We start from the raw sequence: 16,650 nt of genomic DNA on the forward strand, positions 1-16,650 counted from the left end.
AAGAATTTGCAGTAAGTGCTTTCTTAACTTTTTTTTTCCTTGTAAACACTTTCGATTTTGTATAAACGCTTCCATTTCTTTTCAGCTAGTGTCTAAGAAAGGATTTCATCCTTTCCCATAACAAGTTTTACTTTGCAGTTAGCAGTTGCAGGGCTGTTTCTGTGAGGAAGTTTGCTATTCACACTCCCACCTACAACCAAGCAGGAAGTGCCAGATTTGTTCTTGGAAAACATAACAGACAGGGCCAGGGTCCCTTTCTCCCACTGAGCTTGGAGCAGCATTTGTTTCACATTCAGTGCCGACGAGATTATTTTACCAAGTGAAACCACCTGTTCAAAAAATATACACCAGGCCTCCTTGCGGTACAGCTGTACGTCAACTGATTTCATTGACAATTTTATTTCCGACAAGGGTGAAGAATTTGGCTTCAAGTTCATTGAAATTATGAAAAAGGTAACAGGGACTTCAAGCAGGAAAATGCTATGCTGTGGTATAGAAACTGAGGTTGTAACTCTCCTCATCCTCTACCTGTATGAGGGGATATGCAGTAAATTAGTTTTGATAACAACTTAAATTGAAGAGCGTATATTGAATACTTCACACAGCTAAAGAACTTACTACTTTCTATGCAAACACATCATGCTCTTAACAATTTAAGTGAGAAGTAAACATTAAAAAAAATACATATTTGATAGAGGTTATGTGCCGCACTACATGATAAGCTCCATGGAAACAGCACCACTTCCTTTCTTTGTCAAGTAAAATGAGAAAATAAAATGCTATATAAAGAAAAATCTATAGGCAATCATGTCCTAGCACTTAGTATTCTTCTGTGTAAAAATGCAAAGCAATAGCTTCTTTGAACTTTGGCATTTTCATTTCAATAACTGAACCCTATTTGTCAGTTTAGGAAAATGTCAAATCTTGCAGAACAGAATGCAGCCCATATTACAGAAATACCAGACAAAACATACAGTATTTCACTGAAGGTAACTAGTTTTATACAGAGCTGGAAAAGAACATACAGTTGCCTTGTTCCAGAAAGCCTTCCTATAACTAGCAAAAAAACCAACCAACCAAAACCTCCAATCTACCCTATAGGCAAAACCTGTTTTCTTTTTTTTTGCGTGCAATTACAGTGCAGTAGAGATGTACAATTTACTGTTGAAAGAAGTGTCTCTCCCTCTCTTGCCCTATCCTGCTCTTCCATTCAGTGGGGTTGCTGCTTTCAATCTGACAACGTTAATTTGATTTGAAATGTCACTGACATAGTAGAACGTTGACCTTCCCCAACCCGTGTTCCCTAATTACTATTGCTAGAGCTGTTGCAGTTCAAATGTGATGTACACCAGACTAAATGAAAGAACTGGCAAGCAGAATATTTGAAATCAAACTAAGTATATTTAAATTATAGATTGACAATTAGCTGGGAGTCCTCAAACCATGTATATAGATAACCAAGTTATGCTCTGCAGTTAAAATGAATTTGAGATATTAAATACAATCATACAGCTTTCGGCAATATTGTACAAGTTTCACACAGATAATAATGACTAACATTGCTTTCGATAAGTGTGTTGAAGGCAACTCCATTTGAGAATGAAGAGAGGAGTACAGTTCTGCACCCCATGTCAGCGTAGCGGTTGTGTTTACAAACATATCTGATGTCAGGGCACTAGCTCGTGAGTGTTGCAAATAAACAGCATTCCATACTCCAAAGGGTGTCTGTCATAATCCCTGAGGCCGTGGCTGGTCGATAACAATGATGATAGGAAACAAAGAATTGGGTTATGGATTGGCCCTGTACTTCAGCAGCTTTGCAGAACAGATTTTAATTGCAGTGAAGCTTAGAAAAAGCACAGAGAATGGAAAACAAAATAATTCCCTTGTCTGGTCAGGTATATTAACGAGCCTTATGATCCTCTGGACAAGAGTAACAATTCTTTAAAGATCTCAAGGAAACTTCAGTTACAATATTCTACTTTTTTTCCCTCTATTTATCCAGAATCCATGCACTAATCTCATTCCTTTTTTACCACTTCAGGCCCTTGCCTTTCTCACAATCACATCTCTCCAAAGCACAAATACATTACCTCATTTTTTTCCCCTCCTGCTGTCCCATTTTTAATGTATTCTGCGTTTCTATTCCTACTTCATAAATGAAAAAAGGCATTGCTTACGTGCATCAAACCTTCTTCTTCCTGAACTCTGTAAATAATCTTTGTCATTTCAGGAGCTTCTCTCTTCCACTGAGAAGCAGCACAATTTACTCAAAAACCTATAATTCCTGCCATATTTTGTCACACCCTGGACAAAGCAGGAATTTCCTCCTGCTGTTTCACTGGGAGCCCTTAGATGAAAAGATTTGTATAGCCAAATGGACATTTCCCATAGTTCTTCCTTTTGCAAATATGAACCAATAGCTTTGTTATTGTTTTTTGATTAATGGAGTCACTAGAAGATAATGGGAAAAAATTTATACTGTGATATATAAAACTAAAGAGAGTGATCAGGCTTTAAAGCGAGTACTAAATCAATATTGAAAATACAGCAGAGTTCCATCTCCCTTTGATGTGCAAGTTCCATTTGGGTTAACGGTGGCTGTCAGCACATTTCCCGGACGGAGGGGGAGTCCCTTCGTTCCATTTGCATGGCTTGGCTTTTGTCAGGAAGACAACGCTACAGACCCCATGTAAATGATAGAACACCAGCAACACAGGTTTTGTGCTATAACACAAATTCAAACATTTTCCTAAAGCTCAGTGAATACATACTGTGTTCTCTCTTGTGCAGTAAGAAAAGTTCGGTGTGTTTGCTAATTGATTCCTTATGCCGATTGCTTTAAGTCTAGCAAAGGGACATCATCACCTCCTCCTCCTTCTTTTCCTTCTGGCTTAAGAACGACTTCTGGAATTGTCACTCCTTTTTCACTTGACTGGGAGGCACCTCTTGTTGTGTTATTCTTGTCTTTCTTTACCTTGGTGATCACTTCTGTGTAAGAGATTTCTTCAGTGAAGGGCTCTGCTGCTGGGAGCTCAGAGGCAATGTGCCCGCCAGCCTCCTGGATCCCCTCCTGACCTTCGGCTCCTGTTCGTTCTTTATTTTTTTTATGGATCTTGAATGTCTCCTTCGTTGGGGCAGCTTGTGAAATGGTTTTCTTTATCCTTATCCCAGATTGTTTCAGTCTCTCTCCTGACTGCCTGATCCTCTCTCTCCTCTCAGGGGTCACTATTCTAGTTCGAAGCCTGTTTACCTTCTTGCCAAAATTTTGTCTCGTCTTTTGGATATTTTCCCTTGAAAATGCCTTTTTGATATCATCTATGCGCCTCATGCCTGATTTCTTGAACTGGGTTGCTTTGCTTTCTTCAATATAATATTCTTCATCGGAAGAGAGATCATCAGGTGGGAAGAAATCATCCTCTAGAGTTTCAGCTGCTGTTCTCTCTTTGATAACAGAGAGAGATGAAGGACACTCAGATTCCTCCTGTGAATGAAAGCAGAGAGTCATCTTCTAGCAAGATTCTAAACGAATGGTGATTCGAGTATTTTGTTTGTTGGCTTCTAGTTAATTAATGCTAACCGAAACACAGTATTGTAACAAAGTAAGGAATGCTTGTACCGTCATATGTGATCTATACAGAATACAAACAGTAGAAGAAATCTTTGCCAAGTTCTGTAAAGACATCATACCTGGTTAAAGATTTCTTGTCAGTGCGGTTCTACCTGAAGTTAATGAATGCCACCGTCCTACTTTTACTGGCCCCTAATGCTTGTTGGAGGAGATTTGTCAAGTTCATCGGGGGTTTTTTGAAGTTGATTTTCTTCTCAGAGATTGGACCTAGATCTGTTATTCCTCAGCAGTAAAAGCAGACAACCTATATACTAAATAGGCCTCTGTGCTTGTGCCAGCAAGAGCACCTCAATGACACCAGTAGCTTCAGCCTCTCACTGCCATGAAGACGATTACATGTTTTTGACTAATTGGATCTCAGCAAACATTTCTGTTGCTGGGCAGAAGGGGATGAACCCCAACGTATTAGCTTACATGTGCTGGCTCCAACAAAGGAACAAAGTCATTAAAGGAATGAGATGTTATTTGCTAAAGCTGGTTTCATACAATTCACGCAGCACCTGCACCACTGCTGAGATGAACTTGACTTACTCCATCTGGAAAAACATGAATGACCCCCAAGCAAGCACCTCTATCTCCTGTAGTGATCTGTATGAGCACGCGGTATTAGATAGTTATAAGTACAGAATCATGGAATCATAGGATGGTTTGGATTGGAAGGGACCGTGAAGGTCATCTAGTCCAATGCCCCTGCAGTGAGCAGGGACATCTTCAACTACATCAGGTTGCTCAGAGCTCCACCCAACCTCACCTTGAATGTTTCCAGGGATGGGGCATCTACCTGTTCCCATGTTTCACCACCCTCAGCCTCTCTTCACAGGGAAGGTGTTCCAGGCCTTTGATTATTTTGCTGGCCCTCCTCTGGACCCACTCCAACAAATCCATATCTTTTCCGTGCTGGTGGGGTCTCACCAGAGCAGAGTAGAGGGGCAGAATATTACGGGTACTACCTGCATGCATGGAAGTGGTGACTATCCTAAGTAGCTTAGCACTTGGAATGTATGTAGCCCCTCCAAAGGAATACTTCTGGAGACCTTAAAATTGAACACAGAGAGAAGACTTCCAAAGGCTGTCCACAGGAAACAAATAATTTACTGAGAATCACTTAGTGGTTAAGGACACGTAAAAACATGAAGAAAGCCTGTGGTAATGTAAGGATTCGGTAGTACAATCTGTCTGAACATGGATAACCTTCAAAGACAGTTGATTCTCTGATCGGCAAATTGCTATCTGCATGGACATCATAAATTTGTGGCTCAGTGTCACTGCGTCACATCTCTCCAAGACTACTAGTGTATGCAGAATAGAAAACCCGTAAGTGTACAAGGTTGACAATGCCAGCCCCTTCTTCCCTACTATTTATGTGCATGTGAATGTGCTCTTCACCCAAGAGGAGCAACACTTAGGGGTGCAGACAGATACAACAGCTAAATAAAACTTCTCTAAGCTGTTTCCCATTAGTACTAACTACTTAGCTGATTTCTGAGGCATGACAGAGTCTGGCCTCTACCCTTAGTCTTATTGCCTTAATGCAGAGAACAGGAGAGAGATTAGTAGTTGTGAACCCATGAAGAATGGGTCAATCTTACTCAATATTTTGCTGTGAACTAATATCCAGCTGAAAAGACATCTATTATTTGCCGTAGTGACTCATTAGTAGCAAGTCATGTTTAATGTTATTTTACAGAGTCCTGACAATATGTAAAATAAAATACAATAAGCTATTTGGCAGATTTAAGTCCATTTAAGAGGCTGTCATCTTGCCTTTGCTTCATTAAAAAACCTCTAGTAATACAGTTGTTAGTGCTTTGGAAAAATAGGGACGAGCTCTGTTGCATTGATTTCTGCAGAATGTTATTCAACTCATCTGTCAAAATCAGCAGGAACAAAACTACAATGCCTTGCTAATAATCATCTTCATTAACATGTGCAAATTAACATTAATTATATAAAGACTTCTATATATAAACATAATCTCTTCTTTTCTGAAAATGAACTAAAACACAGCTGGATAATAATTCCTCAAAGTTTGGAAATTATAGCCCAATCCTGCAGCTGAAATGGTAGCAAAAATGCTTCCAGAATGACTGTTCTGAAACTTCAATACTCACAGAAATGAATACAATATGGTGAGCAGGGCACGCTGTTCACATGAAGATTAAAAAGAGAGAAGGCAGAGCGAGACTATTTTCTCTCCAATATCTAGGCTGTCTTTCTTTGGAAGAAGAACAATATTTTCTGTACTTCTGTACAATCGTTTGCCTTATTTTTCTTCTATTTAGCCGTACAGTCTATCGCCTAAAGAAGAGAGTGTTTCAACTTTCATACAGGTATTACAATTAAGACTTACGAGCAATAACATGTGGGATAAAGGCCTTGTAGACAAGACACAGAAACTAGAGCTGCAGGTCCTAAGGAATGTTTTTCATTCTGCTACAGACTCTGAGAATGATCTCTGTCAAATCTCTGATTTTCTCTTTTTTCCCTTGGTTTCTGCACACATCTTGCAGAATCAGATGTAGCAAGGCTGAAATATAGTGTGAGTTTCAATCTCCTCTGAGGATTTCTGGATGGAAGAAGTTAGCAAAATGGAAAGTATTACTGGCACTGGCTAGTTTGTTAGGGGGGGTTCATAATAAAAATGAATGATTTAGGCTCAGTAGGAGAGTTTTCTCATCTGCTCCCTTTCTCTCTCCTGCCCTTCTGTATTTCTTCTTATCATGAGATATCAGTGGGGTAGAGAGAAGGTAGGAGCTCATCCTTCCTAAAGCAGGAACAGTAAGTTTTAGCACCAGGTGGGAAATAGAGGGAGTTAAAGCATACAGCTGCCAGCTCATTTATGGACTCAATAAAAGTAAAGACTGAACATACCTACTGATTTCATTTGCACAGGACAGAGCTCTAAGTGAGTTGACAGCTTCCTTCTTGGCTAAATAGCAGATGGGACTGGTCTTAGGGGAACCTGATCTTAGGGAGGGTGAGAGTTGAGCGATTGATGACGCTACTTGTAAACTTTTAATTAAAATTCTGCTTAAGCATTTCGCTAGGAAAGGCTGTATCGGCCACCACCACTTCATGTGAGGTAAAGGAAGATGTTTAAGCTAAATTTTCAAGTGCTCACCTAAACTGAGGACCGGAGATTTTTTCAAAGTAAAAGATGATATCAAAGAGTCAGGTATTTTTAACCTGATTTCTTGAGGAAGGAGGAGTGCAGGCATATGGTCTGTCCATTGGTTAATACGAAGTCAGCCCATATCAGTTTAATTCATAATTAGAATATTTGTGAAGAGATGTAGGCTGTCCCCCTCACATGAACCTTTCGCTCCTCAAACTTTTAATTGGCTGCTAAAAATCTCTGTTCTGCACTGACACGAGGGCAACGACCAGTTTGCAGGCACTGCCAGCATCTCCTGATCTTAAAGAAGGGATCACAGTAGCAGCATTTTTCTTCCATAGAATATAGCAAGGCATTTATGAAGAAAGGCTAATGATTAGCCTTTCTTCATAAATGCCTTGCTCTATACTATGGCAAGAACACAAGCAGCTACTGTGTCCCTTCTACCTTAAGATCAAGGAAGCACTTGATGGCAGTGCCCTGCAATGGTAGAAGCACTCGTGTCAGTGCCAGAACAGAGATTTTAGCAGCATTAAGTTGAGGAGCGTCCAAAGGTTCTTGTGAGGGGACCCTGCCTGCACAGTCTGCTCTTCTCATCTCTGGACAGGGAAAGAAGGGAAATGGCACAGCAAATTGTCTAGTGCTGTTTCAGGTATTTTGCTGCAGTTGTGTACTCGCAAAGATCAGGTTGGTTCTAATAGCACCTTTCTCCTTTGTTGCTGGAATAAGAATCAAATAAACCAAGGGTGCTGTTGAGCAAAGGGAAGAAGTTATTATAAAAATCCCTCACAAACTTATTAGCAGAATCTCCACTCCTCTTTGCAAGCGCAGATGGGATCAACAATTAATAGCATTAATGGTAATATATTCATTAAGAAAAGGTGTGTTTCTAATTTAGAGTCTACTGGATTCAGGAACAATTTTACTAGGTCACTTAAAAATAATATATATATATATAAAACATATTATAGAATCATAGAATAACCAGGTTGGAAGAGACCCACCTGATCATCGAGTCCAACCATTCCTATCAAACACTAAACCATGTCCCTCAGCACCTCGTCCTCCCATCCCTTAAACCCCTCCAGGGAAGGTGACTCAACCCCCTCCCTGGGCAGCCTCTGCCAGTGCCCAATGACCCTTTCTGTAAAGAATTTTTTCCTAATGTCCAGCCTAAACCTCCCCTGGCGGAGCTTGAGGCATTTTATTTGGTGTGGCCTGTTCAAGAGCTTTAGTTCCCCTGTCCTTTTCATGTATTTTGCACACATATCTTGGGTTTGTATTTCAAAGCCAGACTGGGCTTCTAGAATCAGCAAGAAGGCAAAAAGATAATACATTGTCTTATGTGTAAAGTATATGCCAGAAACACTATAAATCAGTTTTCCATTCTCTTTTCAAATGGCTTCAAAGTGTAACTCTTAACAAACTTTAATAAAGGCAACTTTATCAGCTCTCTACTATCTAATTTCTATTAAAACTTGAGCAGAAAAAAAAATTTAAAATACAAAACACAACAGCAGATAAAAACAGAATGACCAAATAATCATAGAATCACCAGGCTGGAAAAGACCTCTTGGATCATCGAGTCCAACCATCCCTATCTGCCACTAAACCATGTCCCTGAGCACCTCGTCTACCCGTCGTTTAAACCCCTCCAGGGAAGGTGACTCAACCCCCTCCCTGGGCAGCCTCTGCCAGTGCCCAATGACCCTTTCTGTGAAAATTTTTTCCTAATATCGAGCCTGAACGTCCTCTGGTGGAGCTTGAGGCCATTTCCTCACGTCCCGTCCCCTGTCACTTGGGAGAAGAGGCCAGCTCCCTCCTCTCCACAACCTCCTTTCAGGTAGTTGTAGAGAGCAATGAGGTCTCCCCACAGCCTTTTCTTCTCAAGGCTAAAATGAAGTTATATATGTAAAAAGTAATTTATTTTATATATATATATACAGTGTGTGTGTATATATTTATATAAATCAAGACTCAAAATGCTCCTAAACAAACCGCTCGCAGCCAAAGATGGGAGAAGAGACAGCTGGAGCTACATAACTTGGATTTATTGTGTTGCACTGGGAAAGGTCATGGTGAATAATCCTTCAGCCATGGGGGATGTGTGACGGGGAAGATGCAGGTGATGATTAACATAAGCACAGAAGGGACTGGTGATCACCTGACAATTCTGAAGTGGAGCACGAGGCAGCAGAAGGGTCAGAGGGCACCCAGCGCCCGGTTTGGTGCGGCTGCTGTGACTGTGACGACCAGTGATGCAAACGACTGGCAGCCTATGGGCAGGAAAATACATTGCCACAAATGTTTTAAAGAAATCCTGTAAAATCCTGCATGTTAAATGAATGATTTGTTATTCAGACTGGCAGCCGAAGGAAATCGCTAAAACATCTCCTTGAAATCGCGCTCTAAATCAATAGGAAACAGCTGATGAATAACCAATTACAAATCATTCAGTCCTTTTACTCATATTTTAACAGTCAAGAGTGAAGCTTTATAAATCTCGAGTGATCCCTTCATTGTTTTGTGCAAATATGCCATTTCAAAATCTCTACTTTCGGGCCAAAAAGTTGCTCAGATGAGAAAGAAATAGGATTATTATGAAAGGGACCTAAGGGATTCGTTCAAGTAAAGTAGATAGACAATAAACACTTCAGCACATAAGACTATACGGCCAAGTGCTGTTGCTTGTATTTAGACTTATTTTTACATAATGAAAAAGCAGGTTGGCCAGAGCAGTCAGCCTCCCTCATTTCTCTTTTGTGAATCCTAATACGCATTCTTTTTCTTTAAATTCTGACAGAAATTAATCAATTGAACCAGGTGTATACAATGACTATAAAGAAACGGAGCTTGTTCTCTCATCATCTGACTGCAGCAAGCTACAGACCACAAGCCTTACCCAGTTATCCAGCAGCGCTCAGAGAAGCCCTTGGCTCCAGGCCACCACAAGCTGCATAAAAAGACCTACTGCAGCTCCAGGGGAAAATTAAAGCTTCACACTTACTTTGCTTTGCTATTGTTTTACAGAGCTAGCCTAGGGAATAGCTCTGCAGCTCAGTCTGCAGGTTTGCAGACTTCCAATTTATCTGTAGATACCAATCCTTTGTTGGTGGAGAAGAAAGAGGGAAAAGATAAGAGATAAGAGAAAATGCGATAAGAGAAAAAAAATAATATTCACTAATATTTTGATTCATTCATTCCTCACAAGGTGACTGCTCTTGCAAGCTTGCTAGCACAGGGAAGTGCTTTCAAGTACAAGAGAAACCTAACCAGTCGTGAGTTGCTGAACTCATCAACTCAAGCAACCGTGTCTCCGTATGAAATCATTTCTGGACAACCTTTCAACTCAAAGGAGTTGAAAAACAGATAAAGTAGAAACTGTGTCCATATGTAGGTGTCTACAACAAATGGACAATTTGGCCAAACGTCTGCATTACTGATGCCTAATGCCTGGCAAGATGAATCTGTCCCAGATCCTGAACTTGATGCTAATAACTTCACGTATTCCTCATGTCTGTGCTTGCTTGCAGCCAACCACAAGCAAAGCCCAGAAAAACTGCATCCAGCGCAAATGGAAATTAAGATCGGCTGTTTCCACCACTCATCATCAATAGGTGGAGAAAAATCAATGGCAGCTCTGAAGAGATGCCTGCCTGCCCTTTGTGGGGGTTGCCACAAAGGAGCACGTCTGAGGACTCATAGAATCATAGAATAACCAGGCTGGAAGAGACCCACCGGATCATCGAGTCCAACCATTCCTATCAAACTTTCACAAACTCCTCACTTACCCCACATCAAATGGTGCAGTATCAAGTTTATAATCTACTGGTGGATTGTTAAATTTATAATCTGCTAGGAACACAGCTCTGTAAAATATGCTACCGATTTCATTTTAGAAACACAGAAACAGCCCAGTAGCTGCTTTTTAAAAAAAATACTATTTTCCTTTATCCTCTTTCCTTTTGAATGCATCCCTAGAAATATAATTTTTCTTTAGCTGGTTGAGAGTGATTTCAACCTGTGGTTTTTAGGAAGGAGCAACACAGGGCCAGCTCGCTGCTTTCAACGAGGACCAGGCTTGATACTGCAAACAAAGGACTCTTGCTACACTTTCTGACACCGTTAGCCTTCTGCTATTCTCTGTCATCTCAGTGAATGCAATTACCTTTCCCAGCTGTAAAAATATTTATAATGCTTCTACCAGAAGATTCCAAAGGCCTTGTGTCACTGGGCCGCTGAGGTTGCAGTGTCAGAGGCCAGCGTCCTGCTGTCCCAGGTAGTCAACCCAAACTATATTTTTTCCATTAAGTTTTCAGACTCCACTGTAATATCAGTTTATGTTTTCTTCTCTCCCATGGGTTCTAACAGAAGGCTCTGTCCGGACCCTCTTGTCCCTGGGACTAAGAATCCATTTCTGGTTTCTGACCTGAAATTACTCATGGACAGTTTACATCCATTTCTTCTTTTTGCAGACGGTTCTTTACTGGACTCCGTATCCACACCCCAATGTATGTATAAAAGCCTCTTTTCTTGCTGGTTTAGCCCTCCTAGTGTCCTCTCACATCCCAGGGCTTCTCATTGCTCTGATCAGCCTGGTAGCTGTTTTCCAAACCTATTCAGTTGGAACACAACTTGCTTTAAGAGAGGTGATCAGAGCTGAACCTAAGAGTCCAGGTTTGCTCTCAAGTGGTTTGGACCAGGGCATCTCTCTATCACTTCTGGAATTGTCTTGCCTTTCATGCCCACGTTTCCCTTTCCTTTAAGAGCCACAAAATCAAGTGGGCTCTCAGTCATCTTGTGAGCAATGAATACACCATTTTTCCAGCCTTTCCAAACCACGACCCTTAGAAGACAAACTAACAACAAGGGCTTCTGCTAAGTACAGGAACTGACACTGCGTACACTTGGATTAGCGTTACCTCAGCTCTGAATATGATTTGGTTTCTTGTCTATATTTCTTCTTCTGGACTGATGGCTCCTCATTTTGAGCATATTTTATTAGTACCCGCACCTTTCTCTCTGCCAAGATCTCTAATGAAAATTGCAGAGAGTTGACAAACTCTTAGAAGCAAACCCTTTTAGAAAGCCATCACAAGCCTCACTTTCCAGTTCAACACAATCCACTGTCATCTGTTGTTTTTCCAGATTATCTGTTATGAAGTAAGGTATTGGGTATATGGTGAGAAAAGATAAGATATCTCATATTTCTGTGAAGCAGAAAAATGATCAAGTATGAGTTACCTAGCACAACCTGCTTTTTAACTCCATGGTACTAATGATTCTTTGCTGAGCCCACCATCCTTATGAACGGCGATGGTTCACATCATTTCCTTTGTCTTCTTTTAAACACAAGTGTTATATTAGCTCTCTTTCATGTCATGATTATTCTCACAGTTTTCTCTCAGCATAGCTGTAATTAAAACTCTGTGCTGATGGACAGTGAGTCTGTGACACTCTGACTTTTAGTGCCACTTCAGATGGAAGTGTTTCCAATTCAGATTTTCAAATTATGGTCCCCGTCTTGATCTCAAAATTTTTACTGTCCAAGTCATTATGCTGCAGATGGACAGTGGCCAGGAAAAGCCACTTAGTTTTTAATTTATTTCTGCATAAAATGAGTGGCATATGGAAAGCTGCTTCTGCTGGTCTCCCCTCGTGTGTCCACGCAGGGCAAACAGATCAGCTGCAACATGGTTGTGCAGGCCAGTCAAGCCATAACATTACTTCATTTCTAGTATGTCCACTGTGACTGTCCACTAATTTTAAATGTCAGTCAGCAGTGAGTGAAACAAATGCATGTATCTCTTGTTTAAGGTGCTTAGGTAAAGTAATAGAAAAGAGCCCAGTAACTGTAACATGGACTTTCTGCTGCCTGTGCGCTCACATTCAAAGAGGGACTTGCAGAACATGCAGAAAAGCAAAAGAAATAAGTTCTTTCAGGATTAAAAAAAAAAAAAAAAAAAATCCGCTTTAATTTCTGAATAATTTAGCCAGAATTTTTAGATACTCTTTGGCTACACAGAAATGAGAGCTCTCACAGCCGGTTATTCATCCGAACCTGAACAGAAGAGAACAGTGACCTGCACAACCCATAATGTACTTTGCATTCCCCGCTATACCCTTAGGGCACGTAGCACTCCACAGGCAAAGACCTCACTAGAAACTCTGAAGTAACCTTGCATTTTTAATCCTGCAGTCAGCCGGGGAGGAGAGCTGCCTGCTACCAAATCTCTTCCTCAACCACATGGCCTTTTAAAAATGAATGCTCTCCATTTCCCTCATCATTATGCTCATGGATGATCACTTTGTCTCTTTTTAATGTGGGGATATTGCCAACTCTTTTTATCATGGTTGAGATCTCCTGGGACAATCTGCCCCAGCCAGTGATCCTTTTCAACCTGCTACTCCTATCAATAAGATCAAAGCTATCCACTTGAAAGAAAATCTTCAGGATTTAATTGGTGTTTCCCTTATCCTCATACGCCAACATCCTGGCAAAAGTTAAAACTAAAGCCCATGTGCTGTCACCCACAGAGCATTCGATCCCCGCTGCACACAAGTCACTGGCTCCATCACTATGTCCCAAATGGTTCATCAGAAAAAAAAATCTCACTACAGATGAGCTGTCACTCACAGGCACCAAGTAAACAACTTGGTTACACCCCATTTGTAAAATATAGTGAAGGCAGCACGCTGATTTGGTAGCTATTAACAGGCTCCCACTCACTGTAGCCAAGCCTCAGTCATTCAGGTTTTGGTCCACCAGCAGTATCCCTACACCAGTGTAAACCCACAGCGTGAAAAATCCCTCTGTTAGTGTGAAAAAGACTTTGAGAAGTGTACCTGTGCCTTAAAGCTTCAGCACGTTCTTAGCTACTTCGTATGTTGCAGGTTTTGTGGAGCAATGCAGGCGTCACCCTCCAGAAAAGTGTTAACTGTAGGAACCTAGAGGGATGAGCGTATCCGCTCCTCCTCGGCGCGAGAGGCTGGCAGTTCTCAACTACTGTAGGAAGAGGGAGCTTGAAAGGCACCCGTCAAAAATGCTGTTTCCCTTCCTGAAAAGTACCACCTAAAATTAAACACACAGAACGGAGCGCAGGTGATTCTTGCCCAGCAAAACCAGCAGAGAGTTCAGAAACTCCCATTGAAGGTGATTCTTAGAGAAAGGGCACATTGTGAGAGCCACCTATTGTATGAATATCTGAAAATAGAAACATCTCTTCCTTATAGGCATATATAAATCCATTTTTACCATATTTTACTACATTTTTAAATAAGCAACAACTCATGTCTTGCCAGGAGAAAAAAAATTACATTATGTTATGAATACTGATTTAAGAACAAATATTTTCAAAGCATTGATTCTGTTACGATGGTTATGGATAAGGCCCATCAATGAAATGGAATTACGCCATTAGCCAGGGGAGGCAGAGATATTTGTTACTTTTAGCTGGGAAATTATTTGCAAGGAAAAAGTGAAAGTGCCTGTTTTCTCTTCCATCATGATAGAATAATAATTGTAATAATAGGCAAAATCGTGCCCATGTTTCCTTCTGAATATCCATAGCAAGTCATCCAGTCAGAAAATTATTAACGTAACATTAAAGAGGTAACATTTCCTACCTTCACTCTTTTACTCTTTTTGGTTTTTTAGGTTTTTTTTCCGAGTAGTAGGAAAAAAAAGTAGTTAAGAAAGCTCAATTACGCAGAAGAATGTCAGCTGTATGCAGTGGTGAATATACACAGAGAAACACGCAACTCCATTCATTGCAAGTGATGTTATTTATGCACAAACAGACGCGAGACCAGGGCGTGCGGCTGGGCGATGGGGCACATTGTTTTGCTCAGGAGGGCATTTTCAAGAACGCCCAACAATGAATACGACTCATTGAAGGAGGCTTCGGGGACTTGCTGGTACGAAGGAGCAACTTTGCTTCTGGCAGAAGATTAAACACTCTTACTTTCTATTGACTCGGAGAACTGGGAAGTCTCAGCAAATGCAGGATCAGGCCATTAAACTAATGGGTTTCACAGCACCCACAGGAACTGAGAGACTCCATGAACTGCCTGCACTGTCTGTTTGTACAGATGTAAGCAAGATGACACCATGTCATGAAACTTCTCTTCAAACACAATTATTTATAAGAACAAATGAACATCCGAGAACGAGGACGATAAAAGAAAATGTCTGACTTGCTTGCCCAATATGATTGGAAGAACAGTGCTGTGCTAAACCATTTCTGAAGCAGAGCACGCAAAGGACTATTTGCTGTCACGAAGGGTTTGTGGGTGCAAGCTTCAGTTTGTGTGAAAACTGCTATAGACTGAGACAATGAAAAAAGCCCCAGTTTGACAGTACTACAAAAGCGCAGGTAATCCTGCAAATTAAATAAACCATGTGGATTGAAATTAATGTTATCAGAAAAATCTGTATTCCAGGGAGCCTCCAAGCACTTTTTCTATTTGGACTGCTACCAAATACGGTGAAAAAAATAACAGGGATGAATGTCAGGCATGGTTTGTATGACAAGATTTACAGGGCCAACCTCATATTACCTTTCAGAGAGGCAACAAATAGTCCTTGCTGATCTGCAGTTAATCTTACAGGACTGGCTCAGGAACCTACCAATGCTAATAATAGACCTGTGTGCTGCCGTCAGTAGGTTCATGCTGAAAGGCACTGCGGAGCACAACTCAGTGTTAAAGAAAGCATAAAACAACTCTCGTGGTGGAAAGGCAGCGTCTTTTGGTTCATTTAACCAGTGCCTACCAGCAGCCACCAAGGCGGTGGCACAATGACAGTGCTATAAGAAACGAGGTTCATGGTTACCTGATAGATTACGACCCGGAATTTGTTTTTCTTCAGCATCTCCTCTTGTTTAGCTTCCACCTTCCGCACGCTGGCGCTCTGCCTCTCCACACGTGCCCGCACCTCCTTCATAGTGGAGCTGACTTTGTGGGTTTTCTCCAGTAACTTGTTCACGGTGTAGCCTGTGTTGCCGTGAGCCTGAGCAAGCTTTAAAATGTCAATCTGTATGGTCTTGATGGCATTTTCCATCTCCCTGTGCCTCTCCTCTATCCTCTTCTGGCTCGCCTGCACGCTGTCCACGATGTTGGCCACTTTGTCCAGGACGGTCACAATTGTGTAAGCTGCATCTTGTTCCTCTTCCTCCTCAGTGACGCTGGAGAGCCGATTTTGGTGGGTTTTGTCAGCCTCCAGGGTGATTTCGTGGTGATCCATTTTGCCTCCTTCAGCCGGGACGGTGGGAAGCGAAGTTTAGGTGATCCTGCCAGAACGATTCTGGCGCTGCCGCAGGGAGCCAGGGTGACAGCTGGCCCTGGCGATGTTCAAAGTAGGGCGTGAAACTCCCCTCCTGGAGCTCGCTCAAATACTTCTGACTACAAAATGTCCACACATGATTGTTCGGATACTTTCAGCAACATGAAACCCCTAAAATTAGGAAGCAATGTCTGGAAAGGAACATACGTTTAAAGGGTCACGCTTCTGTACTGATGAAGTTATTAGTGTTAATCCAGGAAAGTTAAGCAACTTACTAATTAAGCAGGAAAGCAAACTTGCATATTTTTAACGATCTACTTTTGTTTTCATGTTAGTGGAGTGTTTTCCTCCGAGGGAATTCAAAGAGCGGTGAGGAAAACGAACAGGGTTGTTTTTTCCAGCAAAACAACTTCAGGTCTTCAGCGTGTTGTGATTGCCACATGGGGTTACAAATAAACACACTAAACCAGAGGCAATATAGTGAAAACGTTGTATTGTGACATGCTTTTCCAGTTCAAAATGTTGAAAGCATTTTTTTTTTGTTTTTATTGAACAAATTACTAAATCCTACATGCAAAATTCTGAAAGCCTAAACTACATGTTAAAACAGCTGAACACATC

At 41.2% G+C, this 16,650-nt stretch overlaps 1 protein-coding gene across 3 annotated transcripts; it reads right to left on the reverse strand.

The window, feature by feature from the left end:
• Positions 1-383: 383 nt before the first annotated feature.
• CAVIN4 (caveolae associated protein 4) lies at positions 384-16,632 on the reverse strand. 3 transcript variants are annotated; one of them, XR_011337147.1, is made up of 3 exons: positions 15,580-16,632; positions 2,775-3,484; positions 384-528 (listed from the first exon to the last, which is right to left on the reverse strand). XR_011337147.1 is itself a non-coding variant. In XM_069853346.1 (2 exons), exons 1-2 carry the CDS (start codon positions 15,988-15,990, stop codon positions 2,828-2,830), a joined length of 1,068 nt encoding a protein of 355 aa, XP_069709447.1. In that variant the 5' UTR covers positions 15,991-16,632; the 3' UTR covers positions 384-2,827. The 3 variants fall into 3 exon arrangements, 1 of the variants encoding a protein (XP_069709447.1); XR_011337146.1 differs by having other exon boundaries at positions 2,181-3,484; XM_069853346.1 differs by having other exon boundaries at positions 384-3,484.
• Between the last annotated feature and the right edge of the window lie 18 nt (positions 16,633-16,650).

Source organism: Phaenicophaeus curvirostris, chromosome 3, assembly GCF_032191515.1.
Source record: "Phaenicophaeus curvirostris isolate KB17595 chromosome 3, BPBGC_Pcur_1.0, whole genome shotgun sequence".
In the NCBI taxonomy this organism is placed as follows: Eukaryota; Metazoa; Chordata; class Aves; order Cuculiformes; family Cuculidae; genus Phaenicophaeus; species Phaenicophaeus curvirostris.

Bases quoted from the DNA above. Each gene is read 5' to 3' on its own strand.
- CAVIN4 (XM_069853346.1), bottom strand. From the start codon at position 15,990: ATGGATCACCACGAAATCACCCTGGAGGCTGACAAAACCCACCAAAAT. The intron at 3,485-15,579 runs GTAACCATGAAC...TTTCATTCACAG, and splicing joins TCCGGGTCGTAATCTATCAG to GAGGAATCTGAGTGTCCTTC.